Source organism: Coffea arabica, chromosome 2c, assembly GCF_036785885.1.
Source record: "Coffea arabica cultivar ET-39 chromosome 2c, Coffea Arabica ET-39 HiFi, whole genome shotgun sequence".
NCBI classification, from domain to species: Eukaryota; Viridiplantae; Streptophyta; class Magnoliopsida; order Gentianales; family Rubiaceae; genus Coffea; species Coffea arabica.
The window spans coordinates 3,984,545-4,005,742 of NC_092312.1; the positions used below are offsets into that span (position 1 = coordinate 3,984,545).

At 35.0% G+C, this 21,198-nt stretch overlaps 3 protein-coding genes across 4 annotated transcripts; all 3 read right to left on the reverse strand.

Annotated features, from left to right (window-relative positions):
* Window positions 1-778: 778 nt before the first annotated feature.
* Window positions 779-4,820, reverse strand: LOC113725228 (mediator of RNA polymerase II transcription subunit 31-like). Of its 2 annotated transcripts, none has more exons than XM_072073697.1 (7): window positions 4,640-4,820; window positions 4,415-4,515; window positions 4,008-4,104; window positions 3,821-3,899; window positions 2,212-2,495; window positions 2,000-2,064; window positions 779-1,043 (listed from the first exon to the last, which is right to left on the reverse strand). In XM_072073697.1, exons 1-6 carry the CDS (start codon window positions 4,684-4,686, stop codon window positions 2,052-2,054), a joined length of 621 nt encoding a protein of 206 aa, XP_071929798.1. In that variant the 5' UTR covers window positions 4,687-4,820; the 3' UTR covers window positions 779-1,043; window positions 2,000-2,051. The 2 variants fall into 2 exon arrangements, with proteins under 2 accessions (XP_071929798.1, XP_071929799.1); XM_072073698.1 differs by lacking the exon at window positions 779-1,043 and adding an exon at window positions 1,518-1,734.
* A 1,907-nt stretch (window positions 4,821-6,727) lies between these two features.
* On the reverse strand, window positions 6,728-10,822 carry LOC113725230 (polyadenylate-binding protein 1-like). The gene is made up of 6 exons (XM_027248269.2): window positions 10,568-10,822; window positions 10,255-10,360; window positions 8,881-8,963; window positions 7,567-7,758; window positions 7,378-7,487; window positions 6,728-7,225 (listed from the first exon to the last, which is right to left on the reverse strand). The coding sequence occupies exons 1-6, from the start codon at window positions 10,691-10,693 to the stop codon at window positions 7,180-7,182; spliced, it is 663 nt and encodes a 220-aa protein (XP_027104070.1). The 5' UTR covers window positions 10,694-10,822; the 3' UTR covers window positions 6,728-7,179.
* Window positions 10,823-13,329: 2,507 nt separating this feature from the next.
* LOC113725229 (uncharacterized) lies at window positions 13,330-16,417 on the reverse strand. The gene is made up of 3 exons (XM_027248268.2): window positions 16,075-16,417; window positions 14,726-15,926; window positions 13,330-13,806 (listed from the first exon to the last, which is right to left on the reverse strand). The coding sequence occupies exons 2-3, from the start codon at window positions 15,919-15,921 to the stop codon at window positions 13,692-13,694; spliced, it is 1,311 nt and encodes a 436-aa protein (XP_027104069.1). The 5' UTR covers window positions 15,922-15,926; window positions 16,075-16,417; the 3' UTR covers window positions 13,330-13,691.
* Between the last annotated feature and the right edge of the window lie 4,781 nt (window positions 16,418-21,198).

Sequence of the window (21,198 nt, forward strand, 5' to 3'; positions counted from 1 at the left end):
CTTTGATTATTTCAATCACACGTGTTTGTTGTTGCCTTATTTTTCACAGTTGTATGATTTTTCAAATATTTTACTCAAACAATCCTACTCTGAACCGTATTTATATTTGGACCTACTCAATTCAGTCCCACCTCGCATTCATATTTGGACCGTTGCCACCTGTTGGGGCTGCGGGAACGTTATCCGCCGGCAGCTCTACATGAATCACGAATGACGATTACTGCCACCCCTGATACGGATTCATGGACGGAGCCCACCAACGAAGACGCCGCGCAGCGCCAACGCACTGGATGACGTGGATCTTACGAGGAAGGAAAATCGTTTTCCATGACGAGATTGATTGATACTAGTAATTTAACCCCCCAAAAAAAAAAAAAAGAAGAGAGCACGTGGCATTGCGGTTGGACGCTGCGAGCCACCGACGTTCTCATCTCACCAAACACCGGAAGCTAGTGCTACGCTGGACCAATAATTGATTAACAATTTTTGGGAATTAGTAAACGCAGATTTGGTCAACGGCGGAGACGGACATGGATAAGGCCATCGAGCAGTAGTACGTGGAGACTTTTTTTTTTTTGAAGGAAGACCATGATGATGATGGTGAGATTGACCAAAAAAAAAAATAATAATAATAATTGGAAAATTTAGGCAAGTTTGTAAAAGTCATCTCTACAATTTGTTCGAATCTCAGGTCAAATTCTGTTCATTATTCGTGGCTTTCCTTGAGTACTGATGATGGAAGGAATGCAACACATGGTGTTAATGAATCATGCAACCATGAACCAGAATCGAGAAAATGAGATTTCAAATGGGACTAAGGTTACACTAGCTCCAGCTCTGTTACGTCTGTACAACTGGAAAGCCCCAAAAAAGTAGGGAGAATAAGCACAACCAGATGTTTGCCTGAGTCCAGTTTTTTCAAGAAGGCAGCTTTTATTTGCAGCACATTTGAATAATCTTGTCTCTCCAACCAGGATCCTAAAAGCTAACAAGCTTTCAGAAGCAACAGGAAGAGAGTGCTGCATCCATCCATCCATATTCACCTGCAACGTAAATACAGGAGCACAAGGGAACTTTAGCCTTCTCGCGTACACAAATATTACAATTCTTGTTCAACTCTAAAGGTGAAAAGACACAGTGTACTACTTCGCTCTAGTAGTAGTATTGTCTCAAAAGTAAACACTTGTTTTTTAACATATCACGCGGAAAGTTCTCAACGACAAACCAACAATTACATCTTGAGTTCTAAGCAGCCTAAACGATCAAGAAAAACAAAATGGAATCTATTTACGAGCACTCAGACCTTAATGAAACTCTAATATTAGAGGAAACATGCCAACTGAAAGTGCGATGTAGCAGCAACCGTTGAAACTTAATTGAGCACTCAATACTTACTGTTTTCTAATATAACTTCAAAAACAGACAATCATCCATAAAAATCAAATTTAAAGATAACTTATAAATCCGAATATTTACCAACAATGATGAAATAACTGACGCACTCGTTTCCATTCTCTGTACAATCACATGCTTTCTCGGTATTATGCTGTTAAATGGACTAAAGTTGGGTGCATTACCAGATTTCTGTATGAGCAATGTCCAACCAAGCAGCTCAGATATTTGCTCACTCAAACAACAAATTGCACTCAGTACTCATTTGAGAGGTGATATGAAGCAGCATTTATCATCATTGACAAAAATTTATTTGGCATATTTCACCATCAACTTTTGGATCTGCAGCAGAAGCACTAACAGTTTTGGGAAACAAAACAGAATGTGAACAAGCATGGAGAACAGATGGGAATAACAAATAATATTCTTTAGTTCTTTCTCTCCGGCCAGTAGAGATGTACACAAATGCGAAACCCGAAAAATACATAACCATCACAACATATTCATTGCACGAACCCTACTGAAATTTCAGAATTGATGAAGAAATTATCTGGACACGCACTGTACCTCAATCTAGTCAAGCCCAAGAGTGTAAAGATATCAGTACCTTCAATAGTTTATCCCATGCACAACACAGTTGCTCAGAGATGAATGTAGTGTCATCCATCTTTCCTGTCAAAAATAAAAATTGTTTAGATAAGATGAGTTGTTAAGTGCCTTGTGTAGTAAGTTGCTTAATACGTATGCGGCTAAAAGGACTCAGTTGGATAAATGTTCGAAGTCAAAGATAAAGCAACAATAGAAATGACAAGATTATACTTTCTCTTTCTTCGATCAACCCCACTGTTTCTGGGATCATTCTTCGGAAAAGCAGATCCAGAGGGAATGGCATATTGCATTGGAGAGAGTGCTGAAGCTGCTGGAGAAGGTACAGGACCAGGAGAAGGAGCAGATAAAGTTGTAGGTGGTCCAGGTGGAGGTGGAACTGGAGTGGGAATAGATGGAGCAGCACTAGGTTCAGGAAGGGGCCTTGGAAGGATATGCTTCAATCGGTTGTTTCGATAGTTCTTCCAAAAATAGAACTGCTGCCTATGTGCCAATTCCTACAATGTCCAGAGTGTACACCAAAAAGATACGTTGAGGAACCAAAGCATTGCATATCAATGAACACAAAAGAGGAATAGAATTCTATATAATTTTACTGAGTTTCCTTGTTCTCATACAATTTTGGCTTTTGCAATCATGTTGGAGACAACTACATTTTTAACAAAAAGCCTATATCAACCTAATAACTGAGGATCAATTGTTTTGGCTTTCCCAATCTCTTCAAGACTTAAAAGCCAAATTACCATATACAGCAAGAAATGTTCCTCAATCATAGCATCCATAATATGGGTCTACAATCCCAGCAAGTTAGATGTAGGCCATTCATCAAGAAAATTCCAGAGCATTTTTACTTTCTACCTCATTTAGCAACCTAGAAAAAACTTTTCCATCCCCTGACTGAGGCTCCTTCCGAGCAGTATGTACAAATGTACTAAACATGCTTCCTCTAACCAACAGAGTCAACTAGAGTGAATATAAAATTTCAAAAACTTGCTTTCATAATAAGTAAGAATACAAGAGATTAATCCTCAGAAATTCAACCAAGTAGCAACATTTCTCTTTATAATCCAAAAAAATCCATCTTAGTGAAGGATGATGGGACAATCATCTTCTTTTACATGTCACCTCATCTATTAATTATTACTTTTCATTTATTAAGAATTGGCCTTACCAAAGTAAAAGAAATGCTGGAAGACTTAAAGAGTTCAAATCCAAATACATACCACTCATCCAAAAGATCTAGTTCCAAACACCCAAAGAAGGGTTGTATAATGCAGAAGTCAAGGTTCAATTAAAACCAGAATGAAATTGTTTGAACCCAGGCAGCTATAATTTGAATCCAACATCATTTCCAGGATATGTTCATTGATATTTTACTCAAAATCACCATAAAATTGACGTCGAACGAGGACAATCAAGATTAAGATATTCAATTAATCGAGAAAACAAGAGTCTAACCCAGAGCTCTATTTATTCTCATTTTTACGGTTATAAGTTCCTTGCATATGATTTATGGATTAATTATGAGAAAGCACTGGAGTGACTGGAGGAGCTATATGAAGAAGCCCCCCCCCCCCCCCCCAAAAAAAAAAAAAAACTAAACAAAAAATGACAGTAATTAGCATCAATTTTTTGTCATACCATTAATTCAATCGCAGTAAAAGATGACAATGCCTTGCATTTCTTTCTTTTCAACAATAAATGCGCTTGGAGAAGAAGCAGAAAGCAAGGGCATAGGAAATTAGACAGACTCCTACTACACAACATAAACATAAGGAAAAAGGAGATATGGAATACGCAAATAGGTCTTGAAAATCCAGACCTTGTTGGCAGGATGGGCCATTGCATTCCGAAAGTTGGGATTTTGGAGAAGCCCGAGAAAGAAAAGGCAATGGGGATACCTAAAGACAATTCCCAAAAAAATGAGCACTCATACAGCCAAAGTATAAAGCCTACAAGAAATTAGCAGGGGAGCTCCATAGAAAAAGCAACAGAACTTCTAAACTCACATGATAAACTTAATGTACTCCGGGAGTTGCCAATACTGGAGATACTTCAAATACCCAATAAATGCTTCATCTTCAAAATATCGATTCTGCGCTAAATCTATAGCAGAATTTTCAAATTGAACTGAGTACACCATACAACTTCAACACAAATACATACTAATTAAATACTACTAGTAGCATAGTATACATAATAAGCACAGTAAACCACGTAAAATCCAAGCCCATAGCATTCTCCTTCCATAGTTCTTAGCTCTACCGGAAAGTAACAGAACTATCATTTTTGCAACATACCAGCAAACTCGACAGATTAACTAGTGCTAAAAATTTTTAAAAAAGAGACGATTTTATGATCGAACTACGGATAATAAAAGTGAAAAGTAATGGGAGGAAGAAGAAGAAGACGATACAGTGGATGTAAGTGGGATTAGCGAGGCATTGAACGAATTCCAATTCAAGTAAGAAGCGTTGCCGACCATCATCTGGATCTTTATATACACTCTTCTTCGGCCTGAAATCACGGATTTATATTTTCATTTACAAAGAGCAAAAAAAAAAAATCTTTTAAAAAACAATCTTAAAATTTGGGTAATTCAGATTGGGACGCATTATTCTCGCACAATGGGTTATCTTACGAGGAAGGTGGCTTTTCAGAGTCGTTGGCATCATTATTGGAAGCCATTACTGGGTTTCTTCTTGTGGCTAAACTAAAGCCCTAAATTGCATACTCTCGTTTCGAGACCTTTTTTCTGGAGAAGAGGAGTCGAAACGGTATTCGTTAGACAACTATTTGAGTCGATTAATTACCACGTTGGTGAAGCAAATTCTTAATCAAAACATTCTTATCTTTCAGGAGTATTTTTTTTTTCAGGTTTTAAACGTCGTTAATTTTGTTTCCCTTTTTCACAATTACATACAGTCGTGGGTTTTCAATATAAATATATGGGATAATTTCAGAAATCTCAGGGGAGGTTTCTGACAGTTTCACTCACCTCCCTTGAACTTTACAAAATATCGGCCACCTCCCCTAAAACTCAATAGAGTATATCAAATCTGACCCAATTCAAATGCACAAACAATTTTAAATATGTATCAGGAGAGAGAAAAAAACTTCATCCCTTATCTGCTCTCAAGATTATCATTAGTGATTTAGGCCTTGTTTGGCACTTGAATTTTTTGCTAAATTTGTGTACTACAAGTTTTTTAAAAACTTTAATTACAGTAACATATCAAAAAACTTTCAAAGTTTTTAAACTATGCACTTCATAATATTCAAAATTATACACATTTCAAAAATTTTTTTAAAATTTCTACAGTAAACTACAATAAAATTTTAGACAAACACCTAAAAATTCACTTGTCAAACGGGGCTTCATTTTTGTTGAACAGTACAAACCATCTAACAACAATGAAATTTCAGGGGTTGTATCTGAAATTGATGGAAAAGGCAAGGTGCCTATTGCATTTTGGAAGGTAGAAGCCAATAGCTCTTTGTGCACATCAAAACCAACGATAAAGAGCAAATAGAAGTTAAGTTGGCTAATCATTTGCTATTAGTTTTGCATCCATATTGTAGTCAAGTTGGTTAATCATTCGCATTACTCATTTAACTAATTCTGTCAAAATAGTTTCAAAATATATCATAAATTTTGAGGGTATATCTATCAATTCATCATCAATAATATCATAAATAGGACCCAATAACTTAACAAGAGAGGTATATGATATTTTGTAAAGTTCGAGAGAGGTAGGTGAGATCGTCAGATTACTCATTCGTAATGTTCTTTTGATAGCTTCTGAATCGTTGGTCAAGGCCTATTGGCATCTTTACCAATTGCAATCCCTTTCTTGAGGTAACAGTCCTGTACTCATTGAATCCTTCAGTTTTTCAAAAATTAATTTTTTAAATATTACAAAAATTTTTAAAAAGTACATTAAAAAATAATCTAAATTTTTTTAATATTTAAAAAATATCTAAAAATATACTTTAAAAATCTACTACTCTTAAATATTTCAAAATATTTTTTAAAAATATCTCAAAATATACTTTAAAAACTCTATTACAATAAAATTTTTCAAAAATATCTTAAAAAATAATTAATCCAAACGGAGCCAAAATTGTTATAAGTATTTTGTTTTCAAAAAAAAAAATTTTCTAACAACATTTTTTTTTTCTTACGTACATCCTACAGAACAATACAGTCAACAATACAAAATATTTATTTTAAAAAAATCTTCAATTTGATTTGCAACTGTACGGCCTTGATTTGCCGAAAGATATTTTATTGTAAACCGTCCGTAATAGTTTCAAACAGCTCCTCAGATCGGCTCCCTTTCAGCAGACTCGCTCCTATTGCACCTAAAGTCCTAAATGCAGTTAGTTCTTCCACGAGCGTTTCATAACTTTTCCAAATTACTCATCCACTCGGAAGCCGATTAGAATGTCTGCTTTAGAATTTTGCTTTTTATAAACAAACACAGGCCTCCTTTGATCCCAAGCAAAAGACTCGCATTCATTCACCAACTTGTCCATTTCGCAGACCATTAAACACCAGATTTTGTAGCGTTAATCTTTTCCGGTACAAAGGAGGACCATGGGCCTATCAGCTAGGGACTGACGGCGGAATGGAAATCCCAATTACATCATACCTGAGCCCCTTCTTTCTTGGGTTGTGTTATCAATTCCGGCCATAAGCTGACTTGAAAAGAGAGATCAAAGCATGTAACCAGAAATAACTGCAGAGTAATCATTCAAATATTTCCTTCAAAGCACTAATGGGATTATGGAATTAACCCACAGCTAGTCTAAAGCATCTCCAATAGAGTCAATTTGAACAATGCCTACAAAGTACAAACAAGGGCTCGAAAGTTGCTAGTACGAGGCCTGAGGTCACCTCGGACTAACTTGAAACAACATTTTTATCAGTTGATTACAACATACTATTGTTGTCCTATAATTTGTCACCTACATAACACCAAAACAACCTGCGAGCTACATGTATGTTTCAGATATTAATTGAAGTTTCCCTGCTACCATTGCATGCTGCTAGAAGTCGCTAAAAACGAAGTCCTGCATAAGAAATACAAAATTGTGACCGCCATGAGCCAGAAAATGTCAATGCTTCTTTCAATCAAGGCCCGGTAAAAAAGCATGTCATCAATTCGGGGACGTCCGTCAGTATGGACTATAGCGCGTTGGACGCCTATACCTCGGAACCCTCCTGCATGCAAAACAAAGTTTAGAAGAGAATCCCAGCTACTGCAGGATTTTCTTTTCCTTCAACAAAAGTATGAAAACCTAAATTCTTAAACCAGAAAATGATTGCAGCCAATACTTTGATAACAAAAGCACAATCCAACAGGCAATATTTACCCATAACTATATGACTGGTGGGAAAGTGGGCCTGGCGTGAAACCCCTCCTGAATGACGGCCTTCCTCTGTGCTGTTTCATTCCAGGGATATTAGTCCGCTTACGCATTACCTGTAGGAAATCATGAATGTTGTCTAAGTGAAAACCGGAGGTTAAGATCATAAGTCTTCAAGCAGGAGACGTTCAAAACCTTAATTGGACGACCATGCAACTCCGATTCATTTAGCATGAGAGCATTTTGAACAGCTTCAGTTTCGACAAACTCCACATAAGCAAATCCTTTGGGTTGACCAAATTGATCTGTCAGTATTGTCACACGATTCACTGTACCACAGGACAGGAAATGTTGCTGGACTTCCTCAGGAGTACATTCATAGTCCACCTAACAAGTGAAGAGGGCAATTAAAAAACAAAGTTGACAACGAAATCCCAGTCAATATAGCCTAAGAGGGAACACAAACAAGGCAATCTCAGTTGCAAGACCAATTAAGTTCTCATGGCATACAATGTCATCGAACTGTGAACTTGTACATTCCAGTTATGTTGACATTGAGCAATATCCTTCCTATCAGTGGTGATACCTTTGATATAAAGCACCACAACCAAAATTAGAGGCATGAAATCGGCAACCCTTAAGGATGCGTTATAATGAACCAACACACCCTCCTCGTGAAACAATGACTAATGAAACGTAGCAAACTAGATGTAAAAGTTTAACATCTAGAAGACAATACTGAATGTTGCCAAACATGCAATCTGGCATAAGGCTTGGAAAAGCTGTTCTGTGACGGAGGCCTCTTTGTCATCAATACATAACGGATAGCAATACATAACGGATAGTAATTATAGTGACTTCAAGCAATTCTAGGAATTGTGCATAAATGACTTAGAGATCACATTCAAGAGGAAAAACAATCTACTATAAAGCGAAAGTCAGAGCTATAAGCTGCTCTTGATTGCTGCAATTTTCTTCTGTGTTTAAACACATTAGAAATTTTTCAAGAGTTTATGCAACATGTTAAAATCTATTAAGAATCTGAGACAAAGCATGCTTTGTTTCTTTTCCCCTTTTGTTTTTGTGTATGTGTGTCTGTGTTGGGGGGTACGACTAACTGCTTATTTTAGATACTTGAAAGTGACAGAGATGTAAAGATTTCCCACAAGTTAGTTGTCAGGGGTTAGATCATGTCAACAAGAAAAGAGATGATCTCACCACCTTATACTACTTACTTTCAATGCAACCCAGAAATTCTTGACGAAACAATAGTTTATAGCACTTCCATCGCAATAAGATGAAACCATCACATTTAGATTCTAAGAAGATTCCGTTCAAACACAGAATGAATGAATTTTAAGATGTTAAAAGGATGAAATTTCAGTGTGGCACATCTCCTTCCAACCAATCATAAAACCAGTTAATTTCTGTGCTACAGTATTGACAAAACTTTACTGTGGCAAACAAATGTTTATAAGCAACTTATGTAAGATGGGGTTTGAGCCTCACATTTCCAACATAGATTGAACGGGAATCCACCTCCTCTTTTTCAGACTGACCATCATCAGAAGCACCAGTTGAATTTTCATGACCTAGCAAATGTATATAAATCTTTCATGATAAGTAACCAGATTAATACCCAGCAGAATTGCAACATAGCAAGACGTCTAAGAGAACTAGAGAAGGTACAAAACATTAATCATCTGGAATTTGTAGATTGTCTACAGATGTTCAAATGAATTAAATATGTATATCCACATATAAAGCAACAATATTTATTCATCCTCAATGTTGAGAAGTGGTTAGCAGAAGGAAGCCAATCTAGAAAATAAAGACACGCGTTAAGCAATACTAGTCTCGGATTCCAATGAATTAGACTATAAGCATAACCCTTATTCAAATGAATCTAACAGCTACCACCACTTATCTGTCTACATTTGGCATTTTATTCCCTTCCTAATTTCACTTTGCTTTTCATCTCTTCTTCCTCTATTAACATTGCCATTAAAACCCAAAAAAATCCATCCTTCTTTCATGCTCTTTTCTAAAGATATCATCCATGGCTCTATTTACAGAATAGAAAATCTGAACTAATATCTCAAATGATCATTATCCACACATGAATCAGTTAAAGATATTCCAAACCATCCCTAGGGTATTTACTTGATCTGGTTCCAAGGCCCAAAAATTGTTTGCTCGTATATCCTACATGAATCGGAAACATTCTCCATTCATCGATACAATGACTGAGTATTCAAATTACCCAGGATGTGTCATTTGTTTTTGCCACATGTTTCATGTGGCACAAAAACATAAATAGCATAACTTTGACTTCCAGGGGCCCAACCACAACCATTTGCCATTGCTGTAAATGTTTCCAGATATCACACTATGCTTTCCTACTTTATATCCATACCAGCAAAACAACTATCACTATCTTCATAAATGAAATTACACATGAAGTAATAACTTATAACAGTTCATTGCTGTCAAGTAATGACCATACCAAGTGTCATTTTAACATGTTGCAAAACTCTTTTTGTCATCATATCTTATTTTCTATTAAGATGCACCCAAGCAAGAGGGCTGCCGCTCATTACTTTCCCTTTATAGCTTTTACCATAAATTTACAGAAGCTTGTTGGAAATGATGAAACACAAGTAAAGATTGCCAAAAAAAAACCCCCGGAAATGTATTATTATGACATCAAATATTTGGTTTCAATATGCACTTCTGTAAAAACATTGTGTGCGCACCGATGTGTTTTTGCAGGAATATGATCCGACTAACATTTTGCCCAGTGAATGTTAAAATGTATACAAATATTGGCTGTCGGTGTCTGTGTTTTTGTGATTGCATGTGTATGATTGAAGTAAATCTCACCTTCAGCAGCACCCCCAATTTCCTTCTCAATTAGGGCACTCTTTTGGCGGAGGTTGCCAGTCTCTTCTTCAATCTCCTTAAGCTTCTTCTTCACGTTCTCCAGCTCCTGATCACACGCCCAAAACGGAAAAAGGGAAAAAAACAGAAAAAGAACTAGGGCTAAGTATATTTGCCCTGATATACATTAAAAAAACATGTACCCGAACACTAATTATATACTTCAAAGCGCAGCATACGATAGAGATAGGAAAATAGACATATGCAGAACCGAGCTATAGTGAAGTGAAGCAAGAAAAAAAAGAGAGAAAGAAACCTCTTCTGTGCTTAGATTTTCAGAAACAGTAGTCCTCTGTGCTTCCTCTTCCTCTTCCTCATCGAGGGGGATTTCAGCTTCAAAGTCTTTCTCGTCTTGCTCATCCCCGAAGTAGTCAGGTTCCATCGTCGAAGGTTTCTTTGACTTCACTTCCCAAGAATGAGTTATGTATATATGAATGCAGGTTATCGGTATGGAAAAATGAGTTTCTTTAGGTATATATTAGCAGGCGTGAGAAATGATCGAGGAACTGAGATATGGATTAAATAGAGGGCGAGGGGCGGAAAATAATTGGATTTTTCTTCAGTAGAGGATGTTGTTTTCACTAGGGTCCGTGATGGAAGGAGCGGAGAAAGTCAAATTTCAACTACAGTCCTAGTTTACCCCTTGAATTTACTTTTTTTTTTTTTTTGTAACATTCTAGGCCCTTTAGGAGAAAGCAAAGAGAGAAAAAATTCTACTTCCAATACTACGGTAATGTTGTCTTATTTATGAAACTTACATCAACAATTAAAATTAAAATAAGACTAGAAAGTAAAACTAAATATACCTAGAAATTGCCCATGTTGTTTTCACCTAAAAAAAAGTATAGGCAATTTTTTGATATTTTATCATGAGATCGTTTTTTGATTAATATTTTAAAAATGGCTTATTTATAAATTTTTTTCTATAAGTAGGCTTTACATGCAGACTACATGTATAAAAAAGATTATTTTAATTTCGAATACAACTTGAATTACATTGTGTATTTGCTTGAAGTCCTTAAGATCGTCCAACAAAATTTTTTAAGGTGTAAATTATTTATCAAAAAATCTTTTTAAGTGATTGATGTTACTAAATTTAACTTAATCACCTCCTTTGCTAATCTACCACCATCTAGATACATATAATATACTAACTAATATTGGATTGTTATTTGGTTATTTTTGGGGTTAAAAAATCTCTTTTTGTTTGGGAACTTTTTGTTAATAATTATTAAAAATGTAAGGGTAATGGCATTAATTTGTGACTATTAAAAAGGACATCTAATCTTGTCAAGTGGATAGAGGAGGTAAATGAAATTTTAAAAATCTCAAAGGTGCTAAGTGATATTAGGAGAAAGCTTAGAAGGGGTTTTGAAATTATCTCAAAATATTTTCTAATGGTTTTCACGTTTGAGTTTTCCGTGACTTGACTCAACCCGGTTTACTCCCTTTCTTCACTTTGGGTTGGTTTGATGAGTTCTTCTCCTATCCCCCCTTCCGCTATTCGTGTTTAAATCGATTTCGATGGGCGGCTCAACTAGTAGGATTGATTTGGTCACGCTACTTAAAGGAGAGTTGTACAAAACAGTAACTAAAAATGCATCGGTAGCCTACACTATATTTGAAATGAAATGAATTTCCCCCTAAACTTCTCTCCATTTTCTTTCTATCAAAATAAAAATATCTAGAGGGGTCAGGGTTTTTCTAGTTCAATCTTGTGAGATGTGAATTTTGATTAGGATTTGTCTTGGGTTTTGTTTTACAAGTAGTTGCATCGCAGAGCAAATTATAAACGAGAAGTGTGGTTACCACCTCGGTTATTCAATACTAAGATGATTATCTCGGCTCTTTAGTTTCTTCAAGAATCTCGTTTTCGTCGTCTCGAGATGAAGGATCATCTCGGTTAATTGACCCAACTTCACTATTCTCTTGAGCACAGTTATAGACTCCGACACCTAATACCTTAGTGGATGAGATGACTAATAATTGACAGGTTGATGTGACCGCCCACCATCTTAGTGATCAGAATTATGTTTGAATATGTCGCTATAGCTTGTCATCTAATCATTAATCAGGCATAGGTATCAAATCCCGTCCATTGAATTTTCCCTTATAATTACTCATCATTATCTGCAAGTCAGGTACACGTTACGAACCATCCAACTACTTGTACCTTTAACCCTCGATCTATAACTAACTTCAGCATAGGAGTGAGACTGTAGACAAAACCCCAACCACTCTTGTATTTTTACAGATGAACTTGTGCTGTCGACTCGGCTCGGCAGCTGTCTTCTTTGCGACAGACACCGAATTATAAGGTTCGATTAATCAGGTGTCTAGCGGTTGATCCTATCACCAATTGAACTGGTAACAATCCGACCACTTTAAGTGAGCCACGACCGTCCTAGCTCCAAACAAAAAAGGTTGAGACACAACCATCACACTTTCACTCCCGACGACAAGACGGGCATGCGTAGCGCATGAAGAAAGTTGGGAAGGAAAAAATCTTACTAATCTCAAGATAATTATTTATTACCATGCAACTTCCACCATAACAATTTAATATATATGAAATAAAAACATAATTATATTTACAATAAACATAAAAATTTTTCTGTAAAACACCACAATCCAAACAAGACCATGAAGATCCTTGAACATAATGTGGTTTTAGATTGTTGTAGCCTCGAATCAACACATGAAAGTGTAAAAGTTGATCCCAGGTTGATCTTCTCTGGATTGAGGAGTTAGAATCAAAGCTGTATCTATACCGAATAAATCAGAAGAGAAGCGTTACATCATAAATGAGAGCAATCTCAGTTTTGCCGTCTTTGGGAGGCACACCCATCAACTACAAGCGTCCATCAGCAAAGCCGTTTAATGAGAGCGCAAGGTTCTCAAACTCAGACGAAGCACAATATAAATGTTTCCCAATTCACAAAAGGGTGACCAAAGACGAAAACGCTAAACTGCAACTTTCCGAAGGATTGAATGCCATCAGCCGGATGCAGTCAAGAGTCAGTAAATCCTCTTTGGGCGCCTAGATTAAAGACAGGTGTACAAAATGCATGATTCCAATCCATGCCATTTGGGCGCCTAGAGAGGGTAAGAGAATATCATTGTGAAATACAGGCAACTAGAAGGACCATGAGTATAACAAGAGTTCATTTTGTAACTGGGCGATTTGTGATGGGGTGAGAGTAGTCTAAAAAGACAACTCATTACTACTGAGATACAGGAAAAGGCACCACACTGAGAAGCACTACTTTTGGCTACAATAGCAGAGCCATCAAAAAACGGGTTGAAACCTTCACGTAATAATCAGATAACCTACAGAGATGCGTCCTGATATGTCTGCACAACAAGTTTGACATGCAGCATCACTTAGACTCCCAATCCTTTAGCTTCTTACTTCCTTTAGGTTTTGCTATAGGTGCATTCATTCCAGCCATCTTTGCATCGTACTTGATCCGCATGGCATCATTGAAAGTCCACCTGCACAGATACAAGATAATTATTAGTCCGTCATGGAAATCAGAATACTCCAATGGCAATCCAACTTCCAAGCACGTCATAATGGTTGCAACAAAGAACATAACACAAATAATTACATCTGCACTCAGAATCAAGACATCAAGCAGCAGAAAAACATAATTCACGACGAAAGGTCAAAATCAATTCACCAACAGGTGTTCAAAATCAACCATCTAGTATTTCGTCAGATATTTACTTGTAAAAGTAACATACTTAAAAACCTCTTGTAAAAGTAACATACTTAAAAACCTCTTGTGTGGTTGCTTCTTCAGATGAAGAAAACAATATGCACATCTCAGTGTCTCAGTCCAAATTGTCAGGATTGAACTAAGTACGAATGCAATCATTGAACTGTTTAGAATACATAATTTGTTTCAAAATTACCCATTTGCAGAGAGACACAAATAGGTCCTCACTCTATCTTCATTTACCATCATAAACACATAATTTACCTGCAAAGTTACATTTACTAGAACCTTTTTCTAGAACCAAGCAAGGAGAAATCTAGCATAATATAACGGTTGAGATGTATAGCAAAGAAAACTAGGATTAACATTTGTTGACACATGATAGCAAGCAATTATCATAATGCAATTTTGCAAAAAAAAAAAAGGTAACAAAACTATAAATATATACAACCTATCAGAGAGAAGTTAAAGTTTGCCTGTTCTGTATAAAGTAAAATTTTGCTTGCTTACTTTAAACTAGAAAGGAAAAATATTTTATGCTAACTTTCTTAATGGGCTACTTATTCCAGTTTCCAGTAGTGGAAAACTAGGATTTAGTCGAATTAAACCACATCAAGCATTCATTTCCATCTGGATTCAAGTACAGATTCCAATATCAGCAGTTAATGCAATTTGCAAGAAGAAGTACGTACGGATTGTTCCAATCAGTTGTATCCTCATTGACAAGATGTGTCCATTTAGTCCTTCCACTCCGACCAAAGTGCTTGACTTGCATAACTTTAGGTAGGATAGTCTTATCCATCTTATCCTCTCCAGTTGGAGCAGAGAAATCACGAGTGAAGATACCGTCCGAGCCAGCAGTTCCAGCACGATCATCAGCATTTGACTGGAAGAAAGCACCCTTGTGGTAGTATTTCTGCATGAATCTCCATTTAGGCTTTCCTGGTTTAGCAGGTTTTGGATTTTTCCTCTCCCACTCCCTCCTCTCCTCTTCAGTCATGTTTCTTACCTTCTCAATCTCCTCCCTCTCCTTCAATACTGCCTCCCTGTCATCTCTATCTCTCTTGATCCTCGCAATCTCTCTAGCCTTCCAGGCCTCGTATTCCTCTGCCTCATTCATTTCATCATCCGTATCCACATCAGCAACATTAGCCTCCAATTCCATGTTCTTCTGAATCTCTTCGTCCTCCCGAATCTTCTCAACTACAATTTGCTTTGTTTCAACTTTCCTCTCTTCCCTCCTCCTCTTTACCAACTCCTCAAGGGCCCTCTCTTCCTCCTCAAGCCTCTCACGCTCAGCAATAGTATCTCTTTCCGACTTAGGAACAAACACTGGCTTCACCATTGCAATACCTGGTTGTTCTTCTTCAGAGTCTGTCTCGTACTCAGACTCCTCCTCCTCTTCTTCCTCCTCTGCTTCCTCCTCCTCTTCCTCTGGAAGGAGTGCAGCTTCTTCTTGCTGCCTCAGCAGCAACTTTTCCCTAATTCTCCTCCTCCTCTCCTCTAATGCATCTTCATCTTCTTCTTCTACGTCCATCCAATCTTGTCTCCTATTCTCCTCCTCCTCAATCGTCGAAACAATCTCAGCTTGACGGATACGTCTATGATCAGCCCTAATCTCCTCACGATTATCAATCCTACTCTCAGCCAACCGCCGCAACCTAGGGTCATCTTTTCTAACAGCATCCAATGAGTCTTCATGCTTAGGGAAAGCTTTTTCAAGGGCAGCTGCCCTTGACATCCTAATATCTCCATCCTCATCATTATCATCAGCCCACTCAGGCGCTTTTCCAGGCCAGTACCTTTTAACTTTGGTTTGCCCAATTTTACCTCTAAGTTTATCCCTAACTGCAATTACTGTGTCCCTAACCCCTGCTGTTACAGACATGATTCCTGCCAAATAATATAGGGAAAATCCAAAGGAAAAAAACTCTCGCTTAAGCTTATTCTATGTATGAGCTCTAACAAATACGGCTAAGCAAAAAATCCTACCCCAAGCTTCGAGGAATACCCTAACTTTGGGGATGATGGCGGAAGATACCTGGGGAACAGGAGCCGCTGAATGAGGCTAGGATGGCGTCAATCCGTTCGTTGGCGGTAAAGAATGGGGACAGAGGTAGCACGAACCCGATCAAACCCTAACCTTCAAGGCTAGGATAAAAGATTATTTCTTGATTTAATCGAGCCCTTCGAAGACAAGGAGACAGCAGCAAGGCGAGGATAAAGGTTATCTCTTGTCGACCAATTTATCTAATTCCACTTTTCCGGAGAAAATTGGGGTTCATCGGCGCCGGCACAAAATAGAAACGTCTTTTACATGCTCCAGAGGGGTTTAATTTGGAACTTGGAAGGTGTTGGAGGATGGGGCAGTGTCAACGGGTCGGATTTGGGTCAGAATTGAAAATTTCATATTCGGATCCGTTTTATGTAATAGATCGGGATTCGATCTGTATACCCGATAAGTCTTGACTTTTGGGTTTTGGAACCGGATCCCATATTGAATCTGGATCTATTCGAAAAAAAAATTCAAATTTAAATATTTCAAAATTAAATCTAAAATCAATCATAAATTCAATTTTCAAATTTAAACAAATTAAATTATAAAATTAAATCACAAATAAATTACAATAATCAATCCAAAACTAATAACAAATCCATCTACAAAGTCATTATTAAATTATTAATTTGATAAAAAAAATATTTAAAAATATTTATACTATATCTCTTCTCTAACTACATAAAGCGCCGAAGGGCTTGCTACAGTGATTTTCGCCGGTTATTTTGTAATTTCGGTGTTGATTTTGTCTCTTTTGTCCGCTGGTGCAATTCTCCTTCCACGTCCTCTTTTGTCCGCTACTTCAATTATCCTTGGACGCCGGTTATTTTGTAATTTCGGTGTTGATTTTGTCCTCTTTTGTGCTGGTCTCTTCGTAATTTCCCTATCAATTTTGTAACTTGTGGTCTTTAGATGTCATCTCACTTAATTATTGTTTCTTTGGTTTTGTTTGTTCCAGTTGCTACCTTCCATTCCCTAATGCAGCACGAATTTTTAGGGCTATACAAATCTATATATATTATTGCATCCTATTTGTGTGCCTTTATCTATATATATATTGACAAAAATTTTGTGCATATCTAATAAATATAAATCAATTGTGCCACTTTGTATTAGCTTCCACTAATACGACCAATTATTTTTAAAAATATAGGATAAGTTTCCTATATTTCAAAAATGTTACTTCGATAATATTTGTTAACTACTAAATTATTAATTTAAAGCTTTTGCATTTTAAGATTGAGTAACATAACATAAATGTGGTCAATACAAAGTGATGATTAATTGTGTGCCTTTTTATATATATTTATTTTCAGCAAAATATATATATCGACAAAAATATTGATTTTCTGAAAATTATATATATCGACAAAAATTTTGTGTGTATCTAATAAATATAAATCAATTGTGCCACTTTGTATTAGCTTGCATTATACAACTAATTGTTTTTAAAAATACAAGATAATTTCCCTCTATTTCAAAAATGTTACTTTGATAATATTTCAAAATTTAAAAATATAGCACTGAAAACCAAAATAAAAAAGACAAACTTTTCTCTAAAACTATAAAAAAATATAACCAAACAACTAGAAATTTACATACAAATACTTAAAACCGAACTCCTATATATATAGCAAAAATATACATGATACAATTCAAAAAACAAATATCGCACTGACACATGAATCACAAGACAAATAGTAATACCACAAATATAACAAACAAACAAAACTAGAAAAGATAGACACGATAAAACAATATTAAACAATCTTACAAGCTCAGATAAAATATTAAATATACATATATATATACATGTGTATAAATAAATAAATAATAAAAATATAACAAACAAACAAACAAAATCCCAAAAAATATAAACAATAAAAAATTAAACCATTATATCTCCTAAAATAAAATACTAAACACACACGCATATATATATATATATATATATATATATATATATATATATATATATATATATCCACACATATTACAAAATATATCGTGTACCTATATATATATATATATATATATATTAATACAAAATTCACTACAACTTTGAGTACCATAAAATAAGTCGCATAAACATCAAACAGTAAATATTTAAAAATTCTACTGTAAATTATAGTGATTAAACTTTATAATTTTCATGTGCAATCATGTCCATTTCTTATAAAAAAAATTTATATGCATCACCTTACTTTCAATAATATCCATTTAGTACTAACCTATTAATATAAAATCTATTAGCTCTCAAAATTAATATTATCCTTTCCTTATTCAGATTCTATTAATTAAAAAAATACAGCTCTCATCTATTTCAATCACATTTATTCATAACTAAATCAATATCATCTTTACTTATAGAAAAAAAAAACCTACTTAATGAATAAACACATATTTTACCAAGCTATAATATCAAATTATTCCAAATTATTAATTTATCTCATCACACAACACCCAAACTATATCAAAATTGGCCAAAAAATATCTATTATTCATTTATTTTTCAACAAACTTCCCATTCTTTTATATCCTTTCCATAGACTTTTCTGCTGCAACAATGCACACTTACTCATCCTAGCTATCCAAATTATGAAAATATCATCATCCTAGAATACATAAACTACCAACACCCAAAGTTCAATAAATTTTAACACTCTCAATGCAATTCTCCACCTAATTTTCCATCCTATCAACTTTAAAAAATTAATATATATTCCATTAATTTAAATAATATTTACTTATCACTAAATTAAAATAAAAAAACAAAATTTTTTGAAACCAATATTATCCATCAAATCTGTAGATCATATTAATTTTAAAAAACACAATACAAATCACACCAATTTTACTATATCTATTTATAAATAAATCAATCCAATCTATCAATTCTCTATCCACTATTCCAACTCTATTATGATACAAAATACTCTAAATCTATGTTATTAAATAAATCTTACATTAACCTAAGTACACTCTCAAATTAGGATGTATATATAAAAAAAAACACATGCTTTTTGCTTTCCTATTCATAATCTATTTCTTGCACAAACATCTTCTTCATAAATAAACCATCAGTTAGCACTCTTACACTAGATACAATAAATACCAATTTCAAATCGCTCTACATTTACATATACTATCTCATATTTGCTTAATCTACAATCACTACTCTAATATTCAACAAAATAATAACCCTCTATTTATGATTCTTTCTACTTTAATTTATATTCCTCATCACTCAACAACCCTATAATATGGGCATCCCGCGATAGCCGCGGGGTCCAATGCCTAGTAATTATTAATATATTATTTAGATTCGAGTCAGATACGGTTCGAAGTTCTATATTTCGTATTTGACCTCTTTTTTTGTTAGAATAAACGGATCCGGATCTGGGTATTGAAATTATTTTTCAATCTAAAGCTGAAATTTTTTATTGGGTTTTAAAAAAATTACCGGAAAATTTATGGATGGACGCTTGAACCATCGGCCAGCTGCACCCCTCGATATTTGACAAATTACTTGTTTTTGTTTGTTAAAAGTGAAAATGCTGTTTAAGTCCCTCATCTGTGGAGTCTTAATCATTTTAGTCCCTTATCGATCATCATGACTAATTTAGTCCCTTAACTTTAGAATCTAATGGGAAAGAAGGCCGTTTCTCGTGGACCAGTTTATTTTTAGTACATGTGAATTTCCAAAATTTCATGATGTCCAATATTTTATCTCATTATAATTAAAATTAGGATCGTTTTAGATAGAAGGGATACTTACAGAAACCTCCCGTGAAATTTTTTATTATTGCACTCACCTTCTCTGAGATTTTGAAAATAGCACTAATCTCCCCTGAATTTAAGATTTTGATAGCATATTCAGCCCATGTTAAATAAAGTTTCATTAAAAAAGTTTTTTGAGAATAGGGATAATAATTTTGTTCTATTTTTACTTCTTTTGCCTCTTGTGAGATTGAATTACTAAAAGAATGAATAAAATTAAAAGTTGGAAATAATTAGTGAAACTTATATAAATGCAAAGAGAACAAGTGCAACAGTAACAACCAGAAGAAAAAATGAACATACGTTCAGAAATCTAAGGTTCTAAAGCATAGAATGTATACAACCAACTTAAAAAACTCTCATTCACTAATGCGCATAGAAACTTTGTGTATTAAATTGAAACTACGAAGGATTATTTATGTATTATCTTCTAATTGCCACAAATTTTGAATGGGAAATTTCTCAACATTTGCCTTGATTGCTACTTTCTTTCTACTTTTGTTTTCATGAATGCTTAAGATGAAATGAGTTTAATCAAAACCACCAAAACTTATTTTCTTATGGAGCTTAACTCTGAGGTTTCTTGCCCTTTGCTTCTACTTATCTTCTGTGTATATACTATACGATTTGGATTGTCCTCTCAAGTGTTGTCAATAACAAAATGATGCAATGTTGAAGCATCAAGTAGCACTATTTTGTGGTGCCATTTTGTAAGTGCACTTACGGTGCCTAATCAGATAAGAAATATCTATTAACTTGTTTAATTAGTTATCCTACATTTGTTTATTACTTTTTTGTTCCAAATTTATTTACTAATAACCTTAGACTCATAGGGTATAAAAGTAAATTCATCATATCTTATGTCAATTATAGGCCCAAATTCATGTTAGGGGAGGTCAGTGCTATTTTAGAAACTTTAGGGGAAGTGAGTGCAACTGTTAGAAAACTTAGAGAAGGTTTTTGCAATTATCCCTAGACAGAAACAAGCTTTAAAAATATAAAAGATAAAAAATGGATTAAAATAAATAAAGAAATAATCCAAGTTATTGTATGTTTGAGCCTATGCTGCAAACAAGTGGAGCTATTTTGTGAGTGCTTGTTAGTCTATTCGATCAAAATTCAATTTGAATTCGATTAATTTTGAGCTCAAGTTGACTTGGTGAGTCACTCGAGTCGAGTCGAATATTTCTACATTCAACTCATTAATTCGCGAAGCCAATCCAAATTGCTATACTTGTGTCATATCTATGAAATATACCTATTAATTTCTTCCTTACTCAAAATATACCTGCTCGGTTCTTTTTTTGTTTAAAATAAGTGTACGATCCT

Bases quoted from the DNA above. Each gene is read 5' to 3' on its own strand.
- LOC113725228 (XM_072073697.1), bottom strand. From the start codon at position 4,686: ATGGCTTCCAATAATGATGCCAACGACTCTGAAAAGCCACCTTCCTC. The intron at 4,516-4,639 runs GTAAGATAACCC...CCGTGATTTCAG, and splicing joins TCTGAAAAGCCACCTTCCTC to GCCGAAGAAGAGTGTATATA. The intron at 3,900-4,007 runs GTGAGTTTAGAA...AATTGTCTTTAG, and splicing joins GAGTACATTAAGTTTATCAT to GTATCCCCATTGCCTTTTCT.
- LOC113725230 (XM_027248269.2), bottom strand. From the start codon at position 10,693: ATGGAACCTGACTACTTCGGGGATGAGCAAGACGAGAAAGACTTTGAA. The intron at 10,361-10,567 runs GTTTCTTTCTCT...GCGTGTGATCAG, and splicing joins AAAATCTAAGCACAGAAGAG to GAGCTGGAGAACGTGAAGAA. The intron at 8,964-10,254 runs GTGAGATTTACT...TACATTTGCTAG, and splicing joins AATTGGGGGTGCTGCTGAAG to GTCATGAAAATTCAACTGGT.
- LOC113725229 (XM_027248268.2), bottom strand. From the start codon at position 15,921: ATGTCTGTAACAGCAGGGGTTAGGGACACAGTAATTGCAGTTAGGGAT. The intron at 13,807-14,725 runs GTACGTACTTCT...GTATCTGTGCAG, and splicing joins ACAACTGATTGGAACAATCC to GTGGACTTTCAATGATGCCA.